The sequence below is a fragment of the Mustela erminea genome, chromosome 11 (genome assembly GCF_009829155.1).
Source record: "Mustela erminea isolate mMusErm1 chromosome 11, mMusErm1.Pri, whole genome shotgun sequence".
Classification (NCBI taxonomy): Eukaryota; Metazoa; Chordata; class Mammalia; order Carnivora; family Mustelidae; genus Mustela; species Mustela erminea.
In genome coordinates this window covers 44,101,566-44,125,112 of record NC_045624.1, presented here as the reverse complement: position 1 = coordinate 44,125,112, position 23,547 = coordinate 44,101,566, and the positions used below count along the sequence as shown (strand labels likewise).

The window sequence follows — 23,547 nt, the reverse complement described above, 5'->3', positions numbered from 1 at the left end:
CGAAATATCGTGGTGATTCCTCTCCCCCATGCAAGTTCCCCATATCTGGAGTGCCTGATGTGAGGCTTGGTTTCCCTCCTCTCTTTCAGTCTGCAGTATCTCTCCCTCCTGTAGACAGTCCCTGTGGGTCCACTTAGCTCCCAAATACATCTCTGCCTTTCTTACTCACTTTGATGAGGTGGCTTCTCTTCATTTAGCTGTGGAATCTGTTCTGCCCATCTTTGGGTCTTTTTCTGGGTTATTTACACTGATGTGGGTGTTTTCTAGTTGTATCCATGGGACAGGTATCCACTCTGCCATCTTCCCCAGAAATTTGCTACTGGACAGTTTTAAACTGGAGGACAAAGAGCTCACTTGTATGTTCCAAAAGAAGATTTAGCTGCTGTTTTGAGAAGAGTGTGAAGGGGAGGCCAGTTGGAAATATCCCAATAGACTCAGTAAGTGAAGTGAAGGGTCTGAACTAAGGCAGGGGAGATGGAAGGGAAAGTATGCATAAGAAAGAGTTTAGAGGAGTGCCTGGCTGGCTCAGTCAGTAGAGCATGTGACTCTTGATCTCAGGGTCCTGAGTTTAAGCCCCACATTTGGCATGGAGACTACTTTAAAAAAAAAAAAAAATAGCAAAGAGTTAAGAGAAGAAACTCTTAAGCCCATAAGTAAAAACCAACTTCCAACAACTTTGCTTCCAAGACCCACTTCCCCAAGGGCTCCTTGGGGGAGGCCTAATTCTCAGGCCAAGCTCCCACCACACTCCAGAGCCTGCCTGCCAAACAGCACAGGAAGTGCCAACCAGCTCTCCCCAGAGCAGCTGGCATCAATTACCCAGCACTCGGCTGGGGTAAGTCAGGAGATTCAGATACCAGCCTGGTCAGAAATCCTATACTAAAACAAAGACAGACTGGCAGCCCTGCCAGCACTCAACATAAGTGGCTGGTGGGGGTCTATGGGAGGCAGCCAGGGAGCAGGCTGGTGAGCACCATCCACGGAAGCAGCTGTGGGCCTGGGAGCCTTGCCCGCTCCCTGATTACAGGGCCTCTCCATCATCATAACCAATAGCTACCAATCAATGGGCATCTAGAGTGAGCTAGGTTCTTACATTCTTCATCCTATTGAATTCTCCCAATGCGACAAAGAAGGAATTGCCAACCCATTTACAAATGCAGAACCTGAGGTTCAAAGAGATTCATGATCTTTCCCACAGTCACAGGAACAGAACAGGCCAGCATGGGGCCTAGAGCCCAAGTCTCCTGCATCACGTTCCTTTCCACCTACCATCCTGGCCTGGGAGAGTTAACCATCTAAAAAGGGCCTAGAAATTAGGGACTCACGTGCAAAGCCATCACAAGTGACACACTAAATCCTAAAATATGATACTGGTTGAAAAGATGGGAGAATTTGTAGGTCCACCATGGATTCATTGAAAATAACTGTACAGCATCAGGACACCAATGCCCAAGGATACAAAAGTGAATGAACGCCTTTTGGCAGGAAATGCCAAATTTGAGTATCAGAAAGCAGAAGATTGAGGTCACAATTACAGCTTTTCAAAGAACACTATATACAAGTGTTTGATGAAACCGGACTTAGAGTTGGTTATTAGTATTATCTTCATGATAATATTATTGTAGAAATATATCATCATTATGGATATGTATCATGAATATAATAATAACACAAAAATAATATTATAACAAACATTTATACAGAACTTACTATGTACCAGGTACTGTTTGAAGTTCTTGATACATTAATTCATTTAATCCTCTAACACCCCAGGAGACAGGTAATGTAATTATCTCCATTTAACAGAGGAGCACATTGAGAAAGGGTAAGTAACTTGTTCAAGATCACACAGCTAATAAACGATGAAGCCAAAATTGAAACCAAGGTAGTCAAGTTCCAGAATCCATGCTCTTAACCTCCGTTAAGAGCTTCTCAAATCCAGCAAGCATTTATTAAGCAGAACCCATGACAGATGCTCCCATAACTATAAATCTATTATCACATTTATGGTTCATAATAAACAAATCTAGGAACATGAATTGAAGCCATGAAGGCTTCCTATACCATCAGAATAAACCCAAACCTACTGACAAACATATACTTGGAAATCTCCACTCATTTGCCCCATTTCCCACAAGGATTTGATATCATCAAAGTGGAATGGGTGGAAGGCCCAGGCATAGACAGTCTCTTGCCTTTGATTCCCTCCTTGAGCCTAGCTCAGTGGTCATCAAACTCACTGTGAATCAGAATTACCACACAAAATTATACACACACAATCTAGGCTACTTAACTCCAAGAATAATTTTAACTCTCTACTAGTCTTTTTTTTTTTTTTTAAGATTTTTCCTGTTTATTTATTTGACAGAGAGAGAGAGAGAGATAGCAAGTAGGCAGAGAGGCAGGCAAAGAGAGAGGGGGAAGCAGGCTCCCTACTGAGCAGAGAGCCCAATGTGGGCCTTGATAACAGGCCCCTGGCATCATGACCCGAGCTGAAGGCAGAGACTTAACCCACTGAGCCACCCAGGCGCCCAACTCTCTACTAGTCTTACATCCAATTTACCCTGCTTTGTTCTGAACTCTGCAAAGCATCTTTCACCAGAAATCCAGTGAACCTCATTTAGCCATTCCCCTGCACCTTCCCACTCTGGGTAAGTTATGGTGGACCTTAGGACTCAAGGTTCACCTCCTTCTTGAGTGGCAGGAACCACAGAGATTGCCTTACTCAACCACTTCATTTACAGATGGAGAAACTGATGCCCATGTTAAGCGACTCACACAGGATGAAAGAGCAAGGTGGTAAGAAACTCACCCCAACTCTCAATTCTGAGTCCAGAATTGGGCATTTTCCCCTCATGGTTCCCCCGCTCTTCCACAGTGTCTAGTTCATGCTATATTTGGCAAATATTTATTAACTTCCAATAGTAATAGTGCTATAGACTGAGTGTGTCCCCCCAAAATTCATATGTTGAACACTAATCTCCAATGTGATGGTGTTAGAAAGTGGGGCCTTTGGGAGGTAATTAGGTCATGAGGGTGGAGCCCTCAGAAATAGGATTAGCACCCTTTTAAAGAGACCCAGAGAGGTCCCTTGACCCTTCTGTCATGTGAGGACACAGCGAGAAAATGGCCATCTATGAACCAGGAAGTAGGCCCTCAACAGACACCAAATCCACTGGAGCCTCCCCAACCTCCAGAACTATGCGAAGTCATGTTGTTGAAGCCACCAGGTCTGCAGTTTTCTGTTACAGCAACCCAAATGGACTAAGACAACACCTAGGAACTCTACTTGATTTTATCTCATTTAACATCCCAACCCAGCAAGGTAGATACTATTTATCGTGTCTACTTATAGCTTACGACACCGAACTTTAGCCATGTGTTGTCACCTCTCTAAGATCACAACAAAAGAAAGATGTGGTTCAGAATATGAAACCCGGTGTCTAACTCCAGAGCTTGTCATATTCTGCACTCAAAGAAGTCCAATTTAACTATCCTGCTCCCCTTTTCCTTCTATGTCCCAGGACAGATCCACAGGCCTGCCTCAGAAGGTCATTCCTACAATTCTGGAACTACTCCAATTTCCCCATGGCTCCAGGTGGATTCTGCCAGATCCGTGGAAGCTGGGTAGACATTCCAGGTACACTGTATGGCCCAGGGAAGGGCATCAGTCCATGATATGGCAGAGGGGTGCCCAGTGCACACTTTGCTCTTGTTCCTGTGCTGGGGACCAGCACGGTTGTTCTTCCTAGTGTTCACTCCCACACCAGCACAGACAGACCCACCACTGAGCCTCCACAGGGTACCCACCAACCCTCAGGATCATACACCACCGACCTGCATCCACTCCAGGCCACAGCCAGCTGTAGGCAACGGCCTGATTTCAGATAAAGGGAAGGGACACTGAGCAAAGACACACAGTGTGACCGGCAGGCACTGTGCGTGGCACCTCACTCTCCATTCTGTGGTTTACCCACAAGGAAGGTGGTACTACCTCATCTGTTCTAAGAAGGAAACTGAGGCTCAGAGAAGCTAACTGACTTGCCTGGCCAGGACAATAAGTCTTTGCGTGACTCCCAAAGCCCAGGGTTTTCTCTCTACAAATGCAACCTCCCCACTGACACCCATCCCTAAAACTGTGTACTCCTGCTGCTAGCGGACAATCAGAACCCCATCGTGAGAGCCTCATTCCTCAAGCCACAGATACAGCTGCACTTTGTTGCAGTATAAATGCTGGGAAGAGGGGTGCACAAATTTTAACCAGTATGAAGTCTTCCTTAATAATAAGAAGCATTTGAATGGCATTTTAGAGTTAAAGCAATTTTTTCTCACATAACTTCACCTGATCCTCACTACAGCTCCATACCTAAGACTCACACTGCATTTCACATACAAGAAGCGGAGGCTCAGAGAATGATTTGCCCTAGAGGCACAGTGGGTCGGGGAGATGGGTGCCAGAGCAGAGATGGCAAGGCCCAGGCAGCACGACCTCTCGTTCCACATACCCCTTCCCCTCACTCTGCTCCAGCCTTCTCAGAGGTGGGAAGAGGAGGGAATTAGGGCCATGGGTACTGGGAGGTGGCTGTAGAGTATTTTGCCTTGGATCCTTATTCAATTCTTTGCTCCCTACCGTCACCCCCAACCAAGCAGGCAATACCCAAAGGTCTTGCCTCCACCCAGACAGACAGCAGGCAGATAAAGAGACAGGACACTCAGCCAAGAGACCCCAGAGACCACACTGGACTGAGAAAATCCTGAGCCATATGCACCAAGGGAGGACAGGGGCCTCTACGCCTGGGCTGGAGAGTGGGTCCCATCCCCAGGGCATACAGTCAAGTCACCCTGGCTCGTTTCCCACAGACCCCTGCCCACCCCAGAAGCCCTGTGATAGGAGCATCCACCAGCAGACCTTCTCCACTTAGCATGGGCTCCCAGCTCCGACAATCCAAGGGCAGAACAGGAACCCTCACTCCCAGCCCCCTGGGCCTCTGCTGTCTAGGGGCCCCTTATGTTTCCTCCTCTGGGACAACCCTACAGAGAGAAACATAGGGGCAAGGGAGCCAGTGGCAGTTGCTACAGGAAACACATCCCTCTGTTAGCAACACTGCTTCAGTACAGGCCTAGAATTTTCCACACCACCAGATTCATTCTTGAAGGAAGCAGCTTCTTTGCCATACACCCCACCAACTTCACATCCTCCCAGCCCATGGCTTCACCCATTTTCTTCAACACCCTTGAGGTCATCCCTGAGGGGAGAAAGGAAGTGAGGGCCCTCCTGGAGCTCCATTTTCTCATCTGTAGAGTAAGTGGTAAGGAGTACCAAAAGAGACTAAGTGAGACCCACTCAGGTAGCTTTAAAAAAAAAAAAAAAGTGCTTTTGTTTTTTGCAGACATACCTCAGTTTGTGGAGAAGGCTCTGTGCTTATATTTTAGGCAGCCTCACGGGAAACGTAAAAATCTGTGCATGTCCTTAATAAAACCCAAATAGATATCCAAGCCCCAAAAGACCAGGAAAGTTCCTCTGGAAAACACGAATACTGCACTCCCCCCACACCCATTTGTTCCATACTCCAATGCTAGTTCACAAGTACCTCACCAGGGTCAAATTACGCTTGAACTTCAACATACAGCTTAAATTAATACTAATCATTATAATCACTTGCTACAGTTGAAAATTCAATGGTTTCCTAGGGAGGGAACTCTCAAAGCACAAATGCTGGACGACAGTTGGGGCTTTCTGGTATAGCACATGTTCAACTTTATAGTCCTATTTCCAAGACCTCTTGATCGCACATCTGATTTCATGACCTGAGAAAGTTCTATAAAGAGGACATAAGAACATTTGCATCATGACATGCGGAATGATGAGGCTGAAGAGGAACCCTGGTGGGAAGCAGATCAGCAACCCCTGTTTCTTCAACCTGATATTCCCCCCAGGAGCAACCCTGCCCCACCTGTGACAATGCTCCAACACTGGCTGGTTTTGCCCCAGCCTGGGCTGGTCCAGCAGACATGGCAAACTCCCTGGTCTCTCTTCATAAGGATGACAGGCTGGTTCCAAGGTGTAGGCAGAAATAAAGTCCACTGTGGGAGGCAGCATGGTGTAGGGCAAACCCTGGGCTAAGGGGCCACAGCAGATGTGGTTTAAAGCCAACTCTGCTACTTCCTAGCTTGTGACTTCCAGCAAATTAGTCCCTCTCAGAGTCTCTCAGGGGTTTCTTCTCCTAAAATAGGGTCATAACAGATAACTTCCAGAATTACAAAAAGTGATCAAATGAGCTGAGTAAAGCACCTAGATCAGAGCCTGGTCCAAACCGCACAGCTACGTTCGATATATGGCAGCACCTGTTCTCACTGCAGCCTTGACCATTAATGTCCCAGAGGTCCCAAAGCCAGGGAAAAGGCTTAAGAGCCCCAGGCTTCCATGTCAGAGGGAATTCTCATAGTTTTTCTCCATGGGGGTGTTGCTGGGGTTTAGGGAAATTCCCCATTGTGAAGAGCTGTACCTCACTCTGTAAAACATTGAACTCCTCTGCACTCTGCTCACTGTCTCTAGAGCTTTTCATAGCCACACTCCATGCAACTACCAAAAGCACACCATATACATCCAAACACCCCCTAGGGTATACCACCCCCATGGAGAACCACAGCTGAAGCCTTCTCCCTGCCAGTCTGAACCAGAAGTCGATGCCTCCCCTTAGAGCAGAAATGTCCATTCAACAGAGAGTTTTGTCAGTAGCCCTCCAAATTTTATTCTTTTTTTTTTAAGCCCTCCAAATTTTATTCTTTTTTTTTCTTTTTATTCATTTACTTGACACACAGAGAGAGAAATCGAGAGAGAGTAGGCAGAGAGGCAGGCAGAGAGAGAGGGGGAAGCAGGCTCTCCACCAAGCCAAGAGCCCGATGCGGGACTCTACCCCAGGACACCAAGACCATGACCCAAGCGGAAGGCAGAGGTCCAACCCACTGAGCCACCCAGGTGCCCCAAATTTTATTCTTGACCTTATCACATTTCCCCTCCTACAGGACTCCTAAGACCTCCACTGTCCTCATCAGCTTCCCCTAGTAAGAATCTTTTGAGTTGCCAGTACATAACATGAATTCTTTTAGTAAAGTCCCTTGACCTAGAAATTCCGCATTTATTAATTTAGACTAGAATAGGAGGTGGTTCCCAAAGACAATGTCAGACACTTTTGAAAAGAAACAATCTGGGAGCCACCAGGATCTCATCAAGAATCTTCTCTCACATGGTGAGAGAGGGGCTGTCTACTTACTCCACCCTGCAGAAACCATGTGACTAGTTGGTGTAGGGGCCAAGGCAGAGCACCCCCCAAATGAGCTACTTTTGCATGCAGATTATTTTGAGCTGAAAACAATCAAGGCCCAAAAGACTTAGAAAGAAACTTTGGCCTTCCCCCGAATAAAAGAATTTAGAGGACCTGCTCCAGGAAGAGAGCCAGAGATAACTACAGTATTATATGAACTAGGGATGATAGACAGGGAGGAACTTAGCAAAGTCTGTTTGTTAAAATTCCTCTCTATGCCCCATTGTTTCTGAATGGCCCAGCAAACATCTGTTTGTAAAAACGTTTACTCTTTCCCATCTTCTTGTGAATTGCTTTCCTTCCCTTTGAAGTTTCAGACCCTACCTCCTTCTCCTCAGTTCAGGATGACATATATACCTCATTTTGTCTGACTGTCTTTGGAATCTCATGTCTGTATGGATTCCCAGTATGTACATAGTTAAATTTTTATTTTCTTCATTCATCTGCCTCATGTCAGTTTGATTCTTAGTTCAGCTAGAAGAATCTTAAATGGTAGAGAAAAATTTTTTCTCCCTAACACTGGCAACCATGAGCGTGGACTACAAGATATCTGTATGTTCCAAAGCAAGTCTTAACTGCCACATGCTGACGTTGCAGGAATATGAGTACTCCTATCTGAAAAAAATATTCGTAATATACATGATATGGCACTCACAAGTTATGTGTGTATACACACACACACACACACACACACACACAGAGGAAGTAGGGAGAAAGGCCCTTGAATATGTGGAGGTTAGAGGTTATCAAGGTACCACACAACTAAAAATCCACATATAACTTAGATTCCCTAAAAACTTAACTAGTAATATCCTACTGTTAACTGAAAGCTTTACTGATAGGATAAACAGTTGATTAACTTACATTTTGTATGTTATATGTACAACATAATATAGTCTTACAATAAAGTAAGCTAGAGAAAAGAAAATGTTATCAGAAAAATCATAAGGAAGAGAAAATATATTTTACAGTACTGAACTCTATTTACTGGGGAAAAAAATCCATGTATAAGTGGACTAGTGCAGTTCAAAACTATGTTGTTCAAGGGTCACCTGGATATGTATATAGGTGTATATATATACACACAGAGAGACACATACGTATGCATTGGGGCACCTGGATGGCTAGCCAGTAATGTGTCTGACTCTTGATCTCAGCTCAGGTCTTGATCTCGGGGTCATGAGTTCAATCCCCATCTTGGGCTCCATGCCCAGCCAACTTAAAAGAAAAAATGACATGTGCATGTATAATGTATATTACTGATATATATTAATTATATAATTATGTGATTGATTGATATACAGTAATTGTATGTTATATCATTAATATACAGCATTATACTTACATATTATCTATCATTAATATATTAATTATATGTATAATTAACATGTGTTATACACTATAAATTAAAAGTACCCGCAAATTGAAATGAATGATAAATAACTCAGAAGAAAAACATATAGACAAAGGAAATAAAAATACAATTTTACAAAAGAAATGAAATAACATGGAATTGAGATACTTCTGTCCAACTCTCAAACCAGCAACTTCTTTTGAAATTATAAGTATCTGGTACTCATGAGAGTCTATGAGCAGCTTGCTAAACTGCTGGTAGGAGTGTAAGTAGGTATTTCCAGAGGTTAGTTGAGCAATAGATGTATTTTTTTAAATCCCTAAAAATATACATAGTCTTGGACCAAGCAATTATACTTCTAGAAATGTATTCTCAAAAGTATTTATGGATGTTCTCTAAGATTTAGTCCTTTTTTATTATTATGAAAAATGAAAAAAATCAAGACACTAAATATAACCAACAATAGGAGATTGATTAAACAAATGCTTTACATATAACATGAAGCAAAGCTAATAAGATGTTAAATAGATTACCAAATATTACCATTGCATTTTGTTTTAAAAAGTATATATACCAAAAAGTACTAGGAGTATATAAAGATACATTAATAATTTTCAGCATTGGCTGATAAAATCACAAGTGATTTTCTTCTTCCTTTTTGATTATCTGTGTTTTCTCAAATGTCTATATTGGCCTAAAAGTTCTAAAATATCTCTAAAGTCACATACAAGTTTCTACTTAGTAAAAAGTCATATATGGACCGATCACATCACCTCAAGAGTACGAATTTCTTGAATACCAGGTTCTAAGTCTGATTTACCTTCATCAACTACCCCCATGATATTAACTTAGGGCCTTGAATAAAGACAATTGCCACTTACTGAAGGAGCACCAAGTGCCAGGTGTTGTGCTAAATTGTATCTTTTAATATAGTAAATTTCAGGGGTGCCCGGATGGCTCAGTGGGTTAAAGCCTCTGCCTTCGGTTCACGTCATGATCCCATCATGTGGGATGGAGCCCCACATCAGGCTCTCTGCTCAGCAGGGAGCCTGCTTCCTCCTCTCTCTCTGCCTGCCTCTCTGCCTACTTGTGATCTCTGTCAAATAAATAAAAATCTTTAAAATATATATATATATATATACACACATATATAGATGTGTGTGTGTGTATATATATATATATATATATATATATATAGTAAAATTCAGTAAGCACTTTTCGAAAGAAGGAGGGAAGGGGGACAGATGGAAAGGAATAACTGAATAAATGTCCAAAGATCTGAAATAAGTTGGCAGCTCTCTCACCAGGAAGTGACCAGCTCACTTTTGAGGTCCCTTATAACTTGCAGGCCATACCAATGTGCCAAATCATTTCTCCTAGTGAAGACCGGAGTAAAAGGACGGAAGGGGTTAGGAGGAGAAGGACCACACTAGAAACCTGGGTTTTAGAAGCCACACGTTTTAGAAGATCTCAGAGGGAACTACCAAGTAAAGCTTTAAAAATCACTTTTAGAAGGTTTCTTACCAGATTCAAGAAAAACTAACATTAACATGACAATGGCCTGTTAATGAATCCCTTTGTCCTTGGCAAGGTTAAATTCATTTTCACAAAAACTCCCAAGCAGTCACCATCACCATTAGAGGATGAAAGATAAATTAGACATAGTTTCATAGGCACCTAAATAAGTAACTCAGGACAGTGTGTGAGCTCTCACAAAGAACAATGAGGCCAAGGGAGTGCCGAGGGGCAACTTCTTTCTGATGGGGAAGGACAGCACCGGAGGTGGCCAGTGAGAGACAGGAGAGATGAGATTTCTCAAAGCAGAGTTAGGGAAATGGCATTCCTGGCTGAACAGAGCAAAGGCTCTGAGGGCTGGGATCTGGTTAAAGGCAAGTAATGATGAGTGTGGGGAAGATACGCATTTGAAGTGACAGTTGAGGCAGGAAACCCTAGCTCAAGCCAGAATGGGGAGCCTTGGGAAGCAGGCTAAGGAGTTCAGAGTTAATTCTGAAAGGAACGTGTTCAGTCCGTGGCCCAGAAATCTTGGGCCACTTCATTAAAAGGAACAAAGTATTCAAAAAATGAGCTCCTCTCCATGGGTACCTTCTAGCCCCTGGCAATTTCCTGCTGCAAAGGCAAGCAGAGGCAGCCCACCAAAAAGCAAATTAACATACCACCTGATTTTCAAAGGTTTGGGGGTTGAGTTCAGATTTAAAGCCATAGTGAGCAGAGCATACCCAGAAGTAGAAATAAATGCTGGAGTAGCTCCTTGGCACCTGGCTTTGCCCTGTTTCTCCAAACTCTGACATTCCAGAAAGGAAGCCTCCCTGGTTTTGTCCACCTCCTGGGAAGATGAGGGGCCAATCTCTGGCCAGTTCTTTCAAAATAGTGCAGAGCATGGGACCAGTAGTGAAAGCATCCAGAACTGTTCTCTTGAAATTCAGCCCCCACAGGGTCAGCCCGCTAGTCCTGCTACCTCTAATAGCCCTTCTGGTACTCCTCTTGGTAACAGGTTTCAGACGCGAAGAAAACAGAGAGCCACGGCGAGTCCAGAGGACAGGGGACCCCTTTTGCTCAAACATTTCAGTAACACGATCCATCCCTCCCTGCCTGGATTCCGTGCCTGTCTGACTGGTTCTCTCTTCCCCTCTTTCTCTCCCTCTCCCTACCTTCTTACATACATCCCAACTTCCCTCGCCTGCCTTTCTCAGTGCCCCTTTCTCCGCCTTTAAACTTTTGTAAAAACCGTCCTTCGGTCTGTCTCTGACTCTGTCTCTGTGTGTCTGTCTCTTTCAGCTTCTGCGTCTCTTGTTTCTGTCACTATCCCCACCTCTCTGTCATTCTATTAGTCTCTGTCTCTGTTTCTGACCTGATATCTAGGTGTTTCCACAATGTCTCTGTGTATCTGTCTCAGTTTCTACGGTGTCCACGTCTTTCTGTCGCTCTCTGACTTCCCTCTTTTAGTATTTCTAGATCCATCTCTCCCTTTCTCTGCCTCCATCCCTGTCTCTATCTCTCCTCTCTGATTTATGTTGCTAAAGTCGCAGCAAGGAAATGGAGCTGTTCAGAAAGGGGTAACCCTGAAAACCAGCTCCAGCAGGCTGCCGGGTCAGAGCGGTGGGAGCGACACCGCGGGGACAGCCCCGGGCGCGGCGACCCCCCACTCCCGCGGCTCCCTGACCCTGTCACCGCTCCCCGGGGCTCCCCTCGCGAGAGCCCCGGGGCCCCGCCGGACCCCTGACCACCTCCTGCCCCCACTTAGGAAGGACCCTCGCAGCCAGGGGAAAGGAACCAGGAGTCGGACAGAGGGTACGAAGTTCTCACCGATGGTGAAGCTGTAGCCATCGATGCTGAAAGTAGCGCTCCGGCATTTTTTGAATCCCTCTTTCCTGTTGCTGGCGTCCGTCATGGCTCGGCCGGCGGCGTCCCGGGGTTCCCCGCGGCGCAGCGCGCAACCCCGCGCCCTCGCCCCGCGCTCGGCGATGTCCCCTCCCCCGGCCGCGCTGCGCACGGTCCCCGCCGCCCCGCCGCCTGCCGCCTGCAAGCCCGAAGCGTCGGCTGCGGGCGCTGTGGCTGCAAGTCCGCCGAGGCTTTAGACACACCGAGCGATCAGCGCGCGGCGCCACTGCCCCATCCCCGGTGCCAAGTTCCAGATAGGGCGCGTGGAGCGCTAGGAAAGGGAGGCGACGCGCGCCCCAGCGTGGGGACGGGGGCTGAGCGGGTGCCGAAATCTCTGTCTTTTCTACCCTGGTCTCTGTGAGCGCCGAAGCCAGCGCGCTCGCCTGTTTTCTCTCTCCACTTCGCCTTCCCCTCTCTGGGGGCTGGTGGGGTTTGGGGACTCAAGGGAATGGCTCAGATTTGGCGTCGTGCTTCTTCTAGACGTTTTCTCTGGCAGGCAGCAGAGCTCCCAAACAGCACATCAACAGATGGGAAAGCAAACATCTAAGCCGGTCAGATGCTGCCAAAGTTTACTCCAAACAAGGAAGTCAGGAAAATCGCCACGCCCACTTCCTCCCAGCAGATGTCCCCTCAGCTAGCCAGGAGCCCCAGAAGATTACTGCGCAGCAGTCCCTCACTAGAGCTGATTATCAAAGCAACCCATATTTGTAGCCACGTGCTTTCACACAGAGGCTCGAATGTATTCGATTTACAACCGTGTTCTAGCCCATTCCTCAGGGCACGTCCCAGCTCTCTCCAGTATGGCTTTGCCAAATAATTGACTCCTGGTATTTAGGGAGGTAAGAGATTTTACCGGTCCTACAGCTAATCCTCTTGTTACCGATGAGGAAACTGAGCCTCAGAGAGGCTTGATTAAGGTCCTACAGATAGAAAGTGGCAGCGGTTAGACATAGTATCACTTTCTGACACCGATCCCTGGCCCTTCCAGTACCCGAAATGACCAGCTAACAGTTATTGAGGATTTAGAGTTGCACTGTTCTATGTCAGGGACTAGGGAGCCCACATGAATAGACCAGAGCCCAGTCCCTCGGTGGAGTCCACCCAGTGTCACATGTAGAATGACAGTGCTATGCTCAAACTATTGGGAGACTACAATTAATTTATCTTCATTTGCTGTGATGGGATTTGACACAATTAATAAACACTTATCAGTCAGAGAGGCAATCAAGTATATTTAGAGAGTCAATCAGGTTTATTCCTAATTGGTTCCAGTTGAGTTGAGGGAGCAGTGGGTCCACATGTCTTTAGAACCTAATTAAAATTAGAAACACTTTCCAAAAAAAGGCACATATACACACATGTGCAGTGTTCTACACACAATTTCAGGAGACTCATAAAACCCTCAAGCCCCCAGGTTAATGAATGTCTCAGGGAACTGAATCTCTTTCAATTAACCATATACTTTCAGAGACATAGGTGTTTCTTTCTTTATGTCAGATGTCTTGGAACTTCAGTTATAAATTATCTCAGGAAAGACCTAGACACCTAGACCCACACTCATATTGATAGTATCCTTAGATCAATAGTAAGATTAATTGTTCCACAAGGCAACAGGTGACAAGGGCCTCATGTCACACATAATGACACATTTCTGCTTGGAAGCCAGGGGTTGCTTTAACTCTAAGATACTCCTTGAGACCGCAAGTGGTTACAACATGAAAGCATCAAAAGGGCTCTACAGACAGACAGACAGACTTGGGTCTGAAATCTGATTCCACCATTTACCAGCTATGCGACCATGAGAAAGATGCTAGACCTTCATGAGTCTTGCTTTCCTCATTTTATCATGAGGATTAAGTGAGAGGATGAAACCCAGACATACAGTGGACATTCGGTTACTACAATTGCCGGGTGGCTCCCGACTTTCATTATGTAGACACTGGAAAATTCTTCTCCATGACAACAATATATTTTAGTTATTGCTATTACCATTAATTTTGTAAATAAGGAAAATTTTACATATAACATTTTTATGTATATTACCTAAAATATTAGATATATTTTTAAATTAAGTAATGAAAAGGAGTTTCCAATAGTTCCCATTCCCCTGTATTTCTCCCAGTTTCCCAAACCTTTAGCAGAAGTACCTGCCTTCTTTTGTGTCACTGTAAATCCTGGAGTGAGGAGCCTGAAAGCCCTGTGTGACAGTCTCCTACAGTAAATTATCAAGAAAAAAGAAAACCCTAATGCAATGGAAATTTTTCTTGAGTGAGTGAAATTAAAACTTGGTATTTAATCACTCTTAGCAGAAAAGCTTTTTGAAATACAATCTATAAAAATAATAACAACGTGATCATTTATCTGTCCCCTAAAGACTGGTAAAAATAACTTGCCTGAACAATTAGGACTGTCTTTAAACTGCTTCTCCCCAGAATCATTACCTCTTTCCCTGATTTTAGAGATTGCACACCTACAGAACCACTAAACGCATTGCTTCAAGTGCAAAGTCTCAAAGCAGCCTTCTCTGTGTGGAGCTCTCACACCAAACCAAGTGAAGTCGAGTGCTCACATTACATAAGCCAAGAAAGAAGGAGCTTGAGACTAAGATCAAAGGAAGCATTGCTTTCACCTGCTTGTTCAGAAATGCTCAGTCAAGAATGCTTATGAGGTAAGAAAACTAAACCAAACAGCTAAACAGATGTATGGATGCTGCAACTTTTGTCAGAGCTGGGGTTGACCGACTAAGGCCACCAAGACAAATCCAACCTGTCACCTGTTTGTGTGGTCTTCATGTGAGGAATGGCTCTCACATTTTTAAGTGAGCGAAAAAAATTCAAAAGAAGACCAAGTCTTCTGACATGTTAAAATTATATGAAGTTCAAATTTCAGTGTTAGAACATTGACACACTCCTTTACTTACATATTGTCTATGGCTTGCTTTTAAAACAAAAGGTAGAGTTGAGTAGTCGTGCCCAAGACTGTATGGCCTGCAAAACCAAAAATATTTACTATCTGACCCTTTACAGAAAATGTTTGCTCTTAGATTACAGTAAATATCCTACACCTGTCTGGACTTGGATAACTTCTAGTTTTATTACATTTATTTTAAAATAAGTTGAGGAGAGACACCTGGGTGGCTCAATCGGTTAAGTGTCTACCTTAGGCTCAGGTCATGATCTCAGGATCCTGGGACAGAGCCCCACATGGGGCTCCCTGCTCCGCAGCAAGTCCACTTGTCTCTCTCCCTCTACCTCTCCCCTTGCTTGTGCACATGCACACTCTTTCTTAAATAAAATAAAATTTAAATCTAAAATAAAATAAGTTTGGAAAGGAAGTATCTTTTTTTTTTAACTACTAGAGTGGATTCTAACAAGGAAGGTACAGCAACAAATGTGTCATGAGGGAAGGAAGGAAAAAACAATATACACATTCATAGCTTGATCCAGTATTTGGCCAATATTAATTATATTAAGATGAATCTCTCCCAAGGGGTAATGCATGACCCTACTTCATCTTAATAACTCAGTACCTAAATCAGCTCGTGGCTCATGGATGAAATCATGTCCTTCAAAATGTAACAACTACATACAAAATAGTAAAAATCTGGCAGGATACCCCTTTGACACAGGTACTACTCTCATGTCCTTGGAAACTCGCTGTGTAGGGGTTTTTATGAGAAAGAGTGCCAATATCATGTATTTATTGTTCATTGGTCAAAATGTCTAGAAAAAGATGAGACACTATATATAGCCTTTGTTATAAAAAAGTCAGCTTTCCAAGAAAATAACTTTTTATCTGTCATACCAAAGAAAAGACAGCTCTTCGACATTTTGTTAATACATTTCAACCATTCTCAGGTAGGAAGCTGTCTCACCATTTGGAATTCTCCCAACAGCCAATGGTCGAAGAATTGTAAACCCAAGTTGCCCGATTAAGAGCATTGTTCATACCCCTCATGAACTCCCACTGAGCTGTCTGAAAGCTATTCCAAATTCTGGGAAAGGCCCCCTCGCCTTCACATGATCACAGAAACAACTGCAGGCAATGAAGTTTCTGAATTGCAACCCTGCTCCTCGGGCTGTAATTGGTAAGACCTTGATGGAGCTAATGAGTCTATTTGCTGGAAACAGGAATTATGAGAGGTGAAAAAGAAAGTTCCAGCACATTCCAAGAGTGCCTGTGTGGCTCAGCCAGTTAAGTATCTGACTCTTCATTCTGGGTCAGGTCATGATCTCAGGATTATGGGAATGACACAGGGCCCTTATCCCTCTCTTTCCCCTCTGCCCCTCCCCACACAGATGTGCCCACAAGAACTCTCTCTCTCTCTCTCTCAAATAAATAAATAAAATCTTTAAAGAAGGAAAGGAAGGAAAGAAGGGAGGGAGAGAGGAAGGAAGGAAGGAAGGAAGGTAGGTGGGTGGTTAGTTTCAGGAGACCCGAAACTCGAGACCCATTCCAGCCAGTATCTGAAAATCAGCCCCTCCTAAGTTCCATAAAATACCCTAATACCTTATACTATATTTCCTTTTTGTAAATGACCCAGCATAAGGGAGTTTTTCTTGCTTGCAAGTAGGAGTGCTCACTAGTCCACCAAACATACTTCCTTCAAAGCAGAACACAGAGGAAGAAGAAATAAACAGAGAAAAGGAAGAATCAATCAATCATTATTGAATGCCAACTATGTTAGGCATTATGCTAACCAAGAAGTATTCCCTGGCTTTGAGGACTTTACGTGAAAAATAAGCCCCAGACAGTCTCTGAAACAGAGCATCCGAATGTGGAAGCAGTCTCACAAAGTCTGCATGTAGGGAGGCAAGTCCTCTTCAGCTGTCACTAACACCCCTCCTGGTTTCATTTTGCTTCTACCCTATTGCTTCCCTAGGGCCCATGCTTAAACAGGGAGAAAAAAAAGAAAGTGCCTACACCTTTGAGGGTCCAAGAAAGGTGCTGGAAAGAAGACCCTGATGGAGATTACAGAATTCTATTTGCACAACAAGGCAATTTTGCTTTGTGATAGGGACAACCTCCTGCCTACTCTTTTTACTACGTTTATATGTTATTAGTGCAGTTGTGAAAGTGACTATTTTTCAGTAACTGCCTTCAGTGTCTCAAAAATTTCTTCAGTGGCAAAAAGTAGTAAGTAGCAAATTAGAGTAAATTCAATTTCTTTTTTGCCCTGAGAATTTCAGAAGACCTTTCCAATAGCCTTTGTAGTCTGGAGATTTTGAGAATGGGAGTGACAAAAAAGACTGTCTTGAATTTATTTTACATAATCCAGAATATGAGCCTGGAATATTCTTTCCCCTCAGACCACTTGGTTTGCCTAGAGACCTCCTCCTCAACCTTCAAGTCTCACTGATGTCCTAGGTCCTCCAACAAGCATTTCCTGCCTGTCCTTCCTGGAGGGAGGTGGCCACTCCAGGAGTGGCCAGTCCCAGGAGCCTCCCGGGACCCCATTCTGTCCTAGAACCATCACACTGCACTCATACTGCTTTTCTGTATGCTGGTCATCCCGTGAGGATACGAGCTGCTGGTACCAGGGTTGGATCTTCCTTCCCAGGCCCAGCACAGTGCCTGGTCCAGAGTAGGTCCTCACTAGATTTAATGAATTAAAGATTGAACACAGATGTAATACGCAATGCTGCATGCCAAGAAGTGACATGAAGGAGGTAAGAGACTCATTCTCAGGCATTCCCTCCCTCTGCCATTCCTCTATTTTCCTCTATGATGAGATTCAGAGCCAGTTCAAAACACAGCTCCATAATGAACAGGTTAGCAACACTTAAAATTAATAATCTAAAGCAAAAATCTCCTCTACTTGCTGACTGTGTGACCTTGAACAAATTGCTTAGCCACACTGAGTCCGTAAAATGGAGACATAACACTTATCTCATAGGGAATAGGTGATTTATAATATGATAATTTATGTTAAAAACTTACTCTGAGGATCACCTGGGTGGCTCAGTCCATTAAACATGCAACTCTTGATTTTGGCTCAGGTCATGAACTCGGAGCCCTGAGACTGAGTCACAGCCTAGGGCTTTACACTAAGCAAGGGAGTCTGCTTAAGAGTCTCCCTCTCTCCCTCTCCCTCTGCCCCTCCTGCACTCTTTCTCTCTCTTTCCAAAATAAATAAATAAATCTTTTTTAAAAAAAGACTTACCCTGAACCTGAGTCATGGTAAACTTTCAGTAAAATTTTTTTAACATGATCATCATCACTAAGACACTAAATCCCTTCTGTGCTTGTTTTTTACATATAGTGTTTGAGATAATCCATACTTGGAGGCAAGAGAAACAAGGCTTAGGGTCCTCTCACCCCTGGGTCCAAGCTCCAGAGAATCAGTCACCCCAGGAGCAATGCAGCCATAGGTTCCAGACCTCTATCACTCGGCTGAGCTGCAGACACTCGCAGGGCTCCTCAGAGCTGGAGTCCAGAGCTTAGACAAGGCATGGTTCAGACAGCACCTGAGGAGATGCTCAGTTCCTCTCCACCCATGCACACACGCCAGCGTCCAGTGGCCTCCCCATTCCATGACACTTCCATCATCTGCACATTAGCACACCTGGGCATTTAGTAGACATGCTGTGGCCCCCATCTCCTAGGTCTCCTGGCAGCATTAACTCAGTGGACCACAGCTGCCTCCTGAAGATGTCTTCTTGTTCCTGGGCATCCAGGACACAGCTTGCTCCTGGTTTGTTTCCCAGCTTTCTGGCTAATTCATTTACTGTCATGTGACCAGGAAGCCCCTCAACCTGGAAGCTCTTACCTCCTCACACTGTTCCTTCTCTGGCTGAACAATCCTCTTCACTCTGGAGAGCTCCATTAATGGTTCTCCAGTATCTTTTTCCAGCTGCTGGAAAGAGATGCCTTGTGGCTCAGGAAAGTGATTGCCCACACCCTTAAAAGCATAATATTTTACCAGCAACCACTATGCCCCATGGTCCACAGTGGCCACTGACTCCATGCTGTTTTGTGTCTACACAAAGCCCGGCTCATAGACATGAAGCTCCATCAGTCCCCAGGACAGATGAACATGGCTCATGACAGCTATGGAATGGGGACGAAATCTGGTCCCCTGACCAGAGCACCCAGACCCAGTGGAACTCAAAGATACCCTGGCAAGCCCATGGGCTGACCTTCTATATCTCTGCCGGAAAAAGAGTTATAGATATCTTGGGCAATGGTGTGTTTGGGCCATAGTTTCTTCTGGCTGCAACTACCTCTGCCCTTTATCTAGTGTGCTATAAGATTAGTCCGTATCTACTGCCACTGCCCAACAAAGGCAAAACACAGACACTTCAATGCCACTTAAAACAGTGGTTCTTCACGCCAATAGCATGCTGAAATCACATTGGAACTAGAAATCATACAGACACCAAGATTCACCAAAACAGATTCTGATTCACTGGTCTTGAATGGGAAGTCTAAGCACTGGTATTTTTTAAAAGCTCACAGGATGATTCTAGTGAGAAGCCAGGGATAAAAACCACTACTGGTTTGCAATATTCATCCGAAACATTCCTGGTCTATTTCCAACCTATTTCCATCATGATGTTTCCATCTGGCGTCCGACTTCAACCTGTTTCCATCATGATGGTTCCATCTGGCTCCTGACTCAAAGCCATGTCTTCCATTGCAAACCCCACCTGTATTTGGGTTTCCTTCTTGATTCTTCACTTTCTCTCAAGGGCTTCACTTAGATACACCCTATCAACTCTTCTCATTTCAGACTTCCTTGAGAGGGTTCTGACATTCTGTTGCTTCTTGGAGGCCCATAGGAAAAAAAAAATAATAATAATATATGACTATTATAAATATTTATATATGTATATATGTGTGTGTATGTATATATATATATATATATATATATATATATATATATATAGTGCCTATAGTGCCTACTATGTGCCACATCCTGAATTAGTTTGCATAGCTAACCTCTATAACAAATACCCAAAGTCTCAGTGGCCTGGCACCATAATATTCATTTCTTTCTCATTACAAAGCCCAACAGTGAGTAGGGAAGGTGTGTAACTATGGACTGATTCAGGGGCCCAGACTCCTTCCACCGGGTCACTCTACTGACCCCCAAGTCCCCAGGGTCCTCCAATGGATGCCCCGCATCTAGCTGACAGATGAAGGGAGAGAAAAAGATGGAAAACCATGAAGAAGAATTTTAGGGACTAGGCCTAAAAGAAACACATATCCCTTCCTCCCACGTTCCATTAGCCAAAAATCAGCCATATGGCCCCACCAACCTGTAAGAGGGTATCTGAGAAATGAAATTAAGAAAGAAAAGAGGGTTTGGTAAACATGAATCCTTTGAAACCCTATCCTTATCACTGGTTTGACCAAATTTGACATCCAAGTCTCCGGGTGCTAACATAGTTTATACCCCTCTGCTAGGGCTGAGGGAAAAAAATCTGCCCCCAAATGAGAGTTATAACATTTCAATCTTAAGACCAGGATCACTTGGGGCGCCTGGGTGGCTCAGTGGGTTAAAGCCTCTGCCTTCGGCTCAGGTCATGATCCCAGGGTCGCAGGATAGAGCCCCGCATCGGGCTCTCTGCTCAGCGGGGAGCCCGCTTCCTTCTCTCTCTGCCTGCCTCTCTGCCTACTTGTGATCGCTGTCTGTCAAATAAATAAATAAAATATTTCAAGAAAAATAAATAAAGACGAGGCTCACTTGATCAAAGCACCTAAGCCCACCACCACCATATAAATTAAAGTTTTGCCCCAGAAAAAACACCTATTTTTCATGTGTTCTGTTGCTGGTATTATCATTTAGAGAAGGTTTAAGAGTACAAACAGTTCTAATAGTATGTTTCAGCTCAGACTTTAGAAAGCAAGCCAAAATTATAATTCATTTAGTAGTTAAAAATGACATGATTCTTGTGACATATGACTTTTTCTTTCTGTAACTAGAAAACCTAAATATATAAAATAGAAAAATGCCAGTATGTTAAGAGGCAAGAGGAATAACAGAGAGTTGCTGAATGATCCTTAGTAGGCCAGCAAAATTTGCCGCATCAAACATGCTTGATGAGGCTCAGGGGAATAGGGGATTCGAATAAATACAGAGCATCCAAGGTAACAACTTGCACAGCAATAGGTCCCAAATGGACAACCTGTTATAGGTAGAATCTGCTCCCATATGCACTTGGATGTGGATAAGGGAGCACAGTTTCTTAGGGGTCTAACATGACTCAGGCCACCATGCGCCAGGCTCTGTTCTAAGGACTCTCTGAATACAACTCATTTCAAGACCTCCAATAACAAGAATGTGTTACGGAGTTAAGAGTGTCTCACTGCAGTTCTGAAATCCCTGGAGAAAGTAACTCCTCTCAGTGGCAACCTTGGCAACAGAATTATCAAGAGCGCCAGGAATGCTGGAACCAAAGAAAACAGACAGGCAGCCCAAAAGAGGATTTCCGACACCAAAATGGGTTCACCAATTTGGATCCAACTATTTCGTACTACAAATACAAAATGACTTATAATAGATTCTCCTCCATCTGTTTTTTACTGGCAGCTAAATTCATCTCGTACTTTCTTCCAGCTTAGTAATTCACCTCCAACAGGATAGCAAACATGTTCTTTGTCACTAGCAAACATGGACCCACACAGATATACACAGCTAGACAGACACACACACACACGCACACGCACGTACACACACACTCCACTTTTGTTTCTGGATGTGGACCCTGCCGCTGTTAATGATAAGGATGCTGGTGTTTTGGAGAAAATGTGACAGACCAACACAGTTAGAGTAAAGATTAACTACATTAAGAAAAAAGAAAAAACTGCAAAGTAGGATGCAATATAGTTGCAATTAGGTTAAAAACATACTTTGGAAAGACAGGACGAAAACACACCAAAATGGTACTGATGATTATGTTCTGGTGCTGGGGTCATAGGTAACTTGGTTTCCCAGAGCTGGTGAGCCCAGGCTTGACCTAGTTCATATGTACACAGGCTGGCTGCACCCTTGGTGGTCTCCCACCCAGGAACATCAGTGAAATATAGTTTCTTCTTTGATGTGTCCTCTAAATGTTACACTATGCCCATAATTACAACAACAAAAAAAGAAAAATATACATTTTAAAATCAGTTGTCAGTACAGACGTAGATATCTAAATTAATTCCTGTATTCTCATGTTTAAAACATTTTATAATTTGAAATGTATATTAGAGGTGCCTGTGTGGGTCACTTGATTAAGCATTCAGCTCTTGGTTTTGGCTCAGGTCATGATCTCAGGGTCCTGGGATCAGGCTGCATGTTGGGCTCTGCACTCAGCAGGGAGTCCACTTGTGGAGTCTCTCTCTCCCTCTTCCCCTTCTTTCTCTCTCTCTCTCTCTCTCTCAAATAAATAAGTAAATCTTTAAAAATAATAATAAAACAAAATGTATATTAAACTAAATTATCCTGAGCCAGATCAATGACCCATCCCTAAGCTTTATGAGGTCAATGTCTATTTCATTGGCTGATATATTCCAAACACCTAGAATAACATCTAGCACCTAGCAGGCAGTTAATACTGGTTAAATGAATACATGAGTATTTTGGTTCTAACAGTAGCTTCAAGCAGAAATAGGGGAATGAACATGTCAGCCTTCTAAGTCAAAGATATGCTCTCCATATGCTCCATGGACCAGGATAAGATGGTCCATCTTTACCACAAGAATTGGTAAAAAAGAATTCATGTTCATTGCCCCAAAACTCCTGGTTACTCTTTTTAGAAGGTATTTCATTCTTCCATCATACTAGGACCTAATGGAAAAATCCTGCTACCACATCGTCAGTAATGCAACATCTTCTACATTGGTACTTTATAAAATATCAGGCATGTTCACCAAACAAGGCAAGCTGATGCCCAAAAACATAGATTACGCACCTGGATGGTTGAAATTGTAAACTATGATCATGAATTTTAAAAAATTCTTCAAGGATAGGGAAAGCACAAATCTCTACATTGACAAGACGACTGAAATCTTAGAATCACAGGAAGATTTTTCCAGATGTTGATTATGTTGCTGCTCCCAAAACTCTACAAGAGAATCAGTCTATATTATCATGAGAAAAGAAAGCAGCTACAGTTGGCAGCAGGTGGGAGTATTAATGATTTATGCTGAGATGCTTTTGTCAGCTATTTAAGTTACCAAAAGGTATTTTTTTCCATTGTGATAAATTCTTGCACATCTATTTGGGAATCCAATTTTTGTACAAAACACCTCTCTAGATAGCAAAGGGCACACCTCTCTAGACAGCAAAGGGCATTTAGAAGAATGGAGATGATTGGATTTCTTCTTTTCCCACGAGTTGCCTCCTGGCTTCGTTAACTCTCTCTCTCCAACTTTGAAGATATCCTGCAAACCACAAAGCATTGTCATTGACACGTAGCCTGCACTGAGCACACAGTTATGGGATCAACTAAGAATGTGTGACAACCAAATTGCCTCTCA

At 43.8% G+C, this 23,547-nt stretch overlaps 1 protein-coding gene across 3 annotated transcripts in view; it reads right to left on the bottom strand.

Moving 5' to 3' along the window:
- PDE1C (phosphodiesterase 1C) overlaps positions 1 to 23,547 on the bottom strand; it is a 582,509-nt gene that overhangs the window by 483,733 nt on the left and 75,229 nt on the right. Inside the window, exon 1 of one of the 3 annotated variants that reach the window (XM_032304734.1) lies at positions 12,004 to 12,148. The exons of the other annotated variants lie outside the window; for them this stretch is intronic. Coding sequence (XP_032160625.1) covers positions 12,004 to 12,088 — 85 coding nt within the window. The 5' untranslated portion in view covers positions 12,089 to 12,148. Of the gene's footprint in view, positions 1 to 12,003; positions 12,149 to 23,547 lie in introns of those variants that run through there. 3 annotated transcript variants of the gene reach the window in all.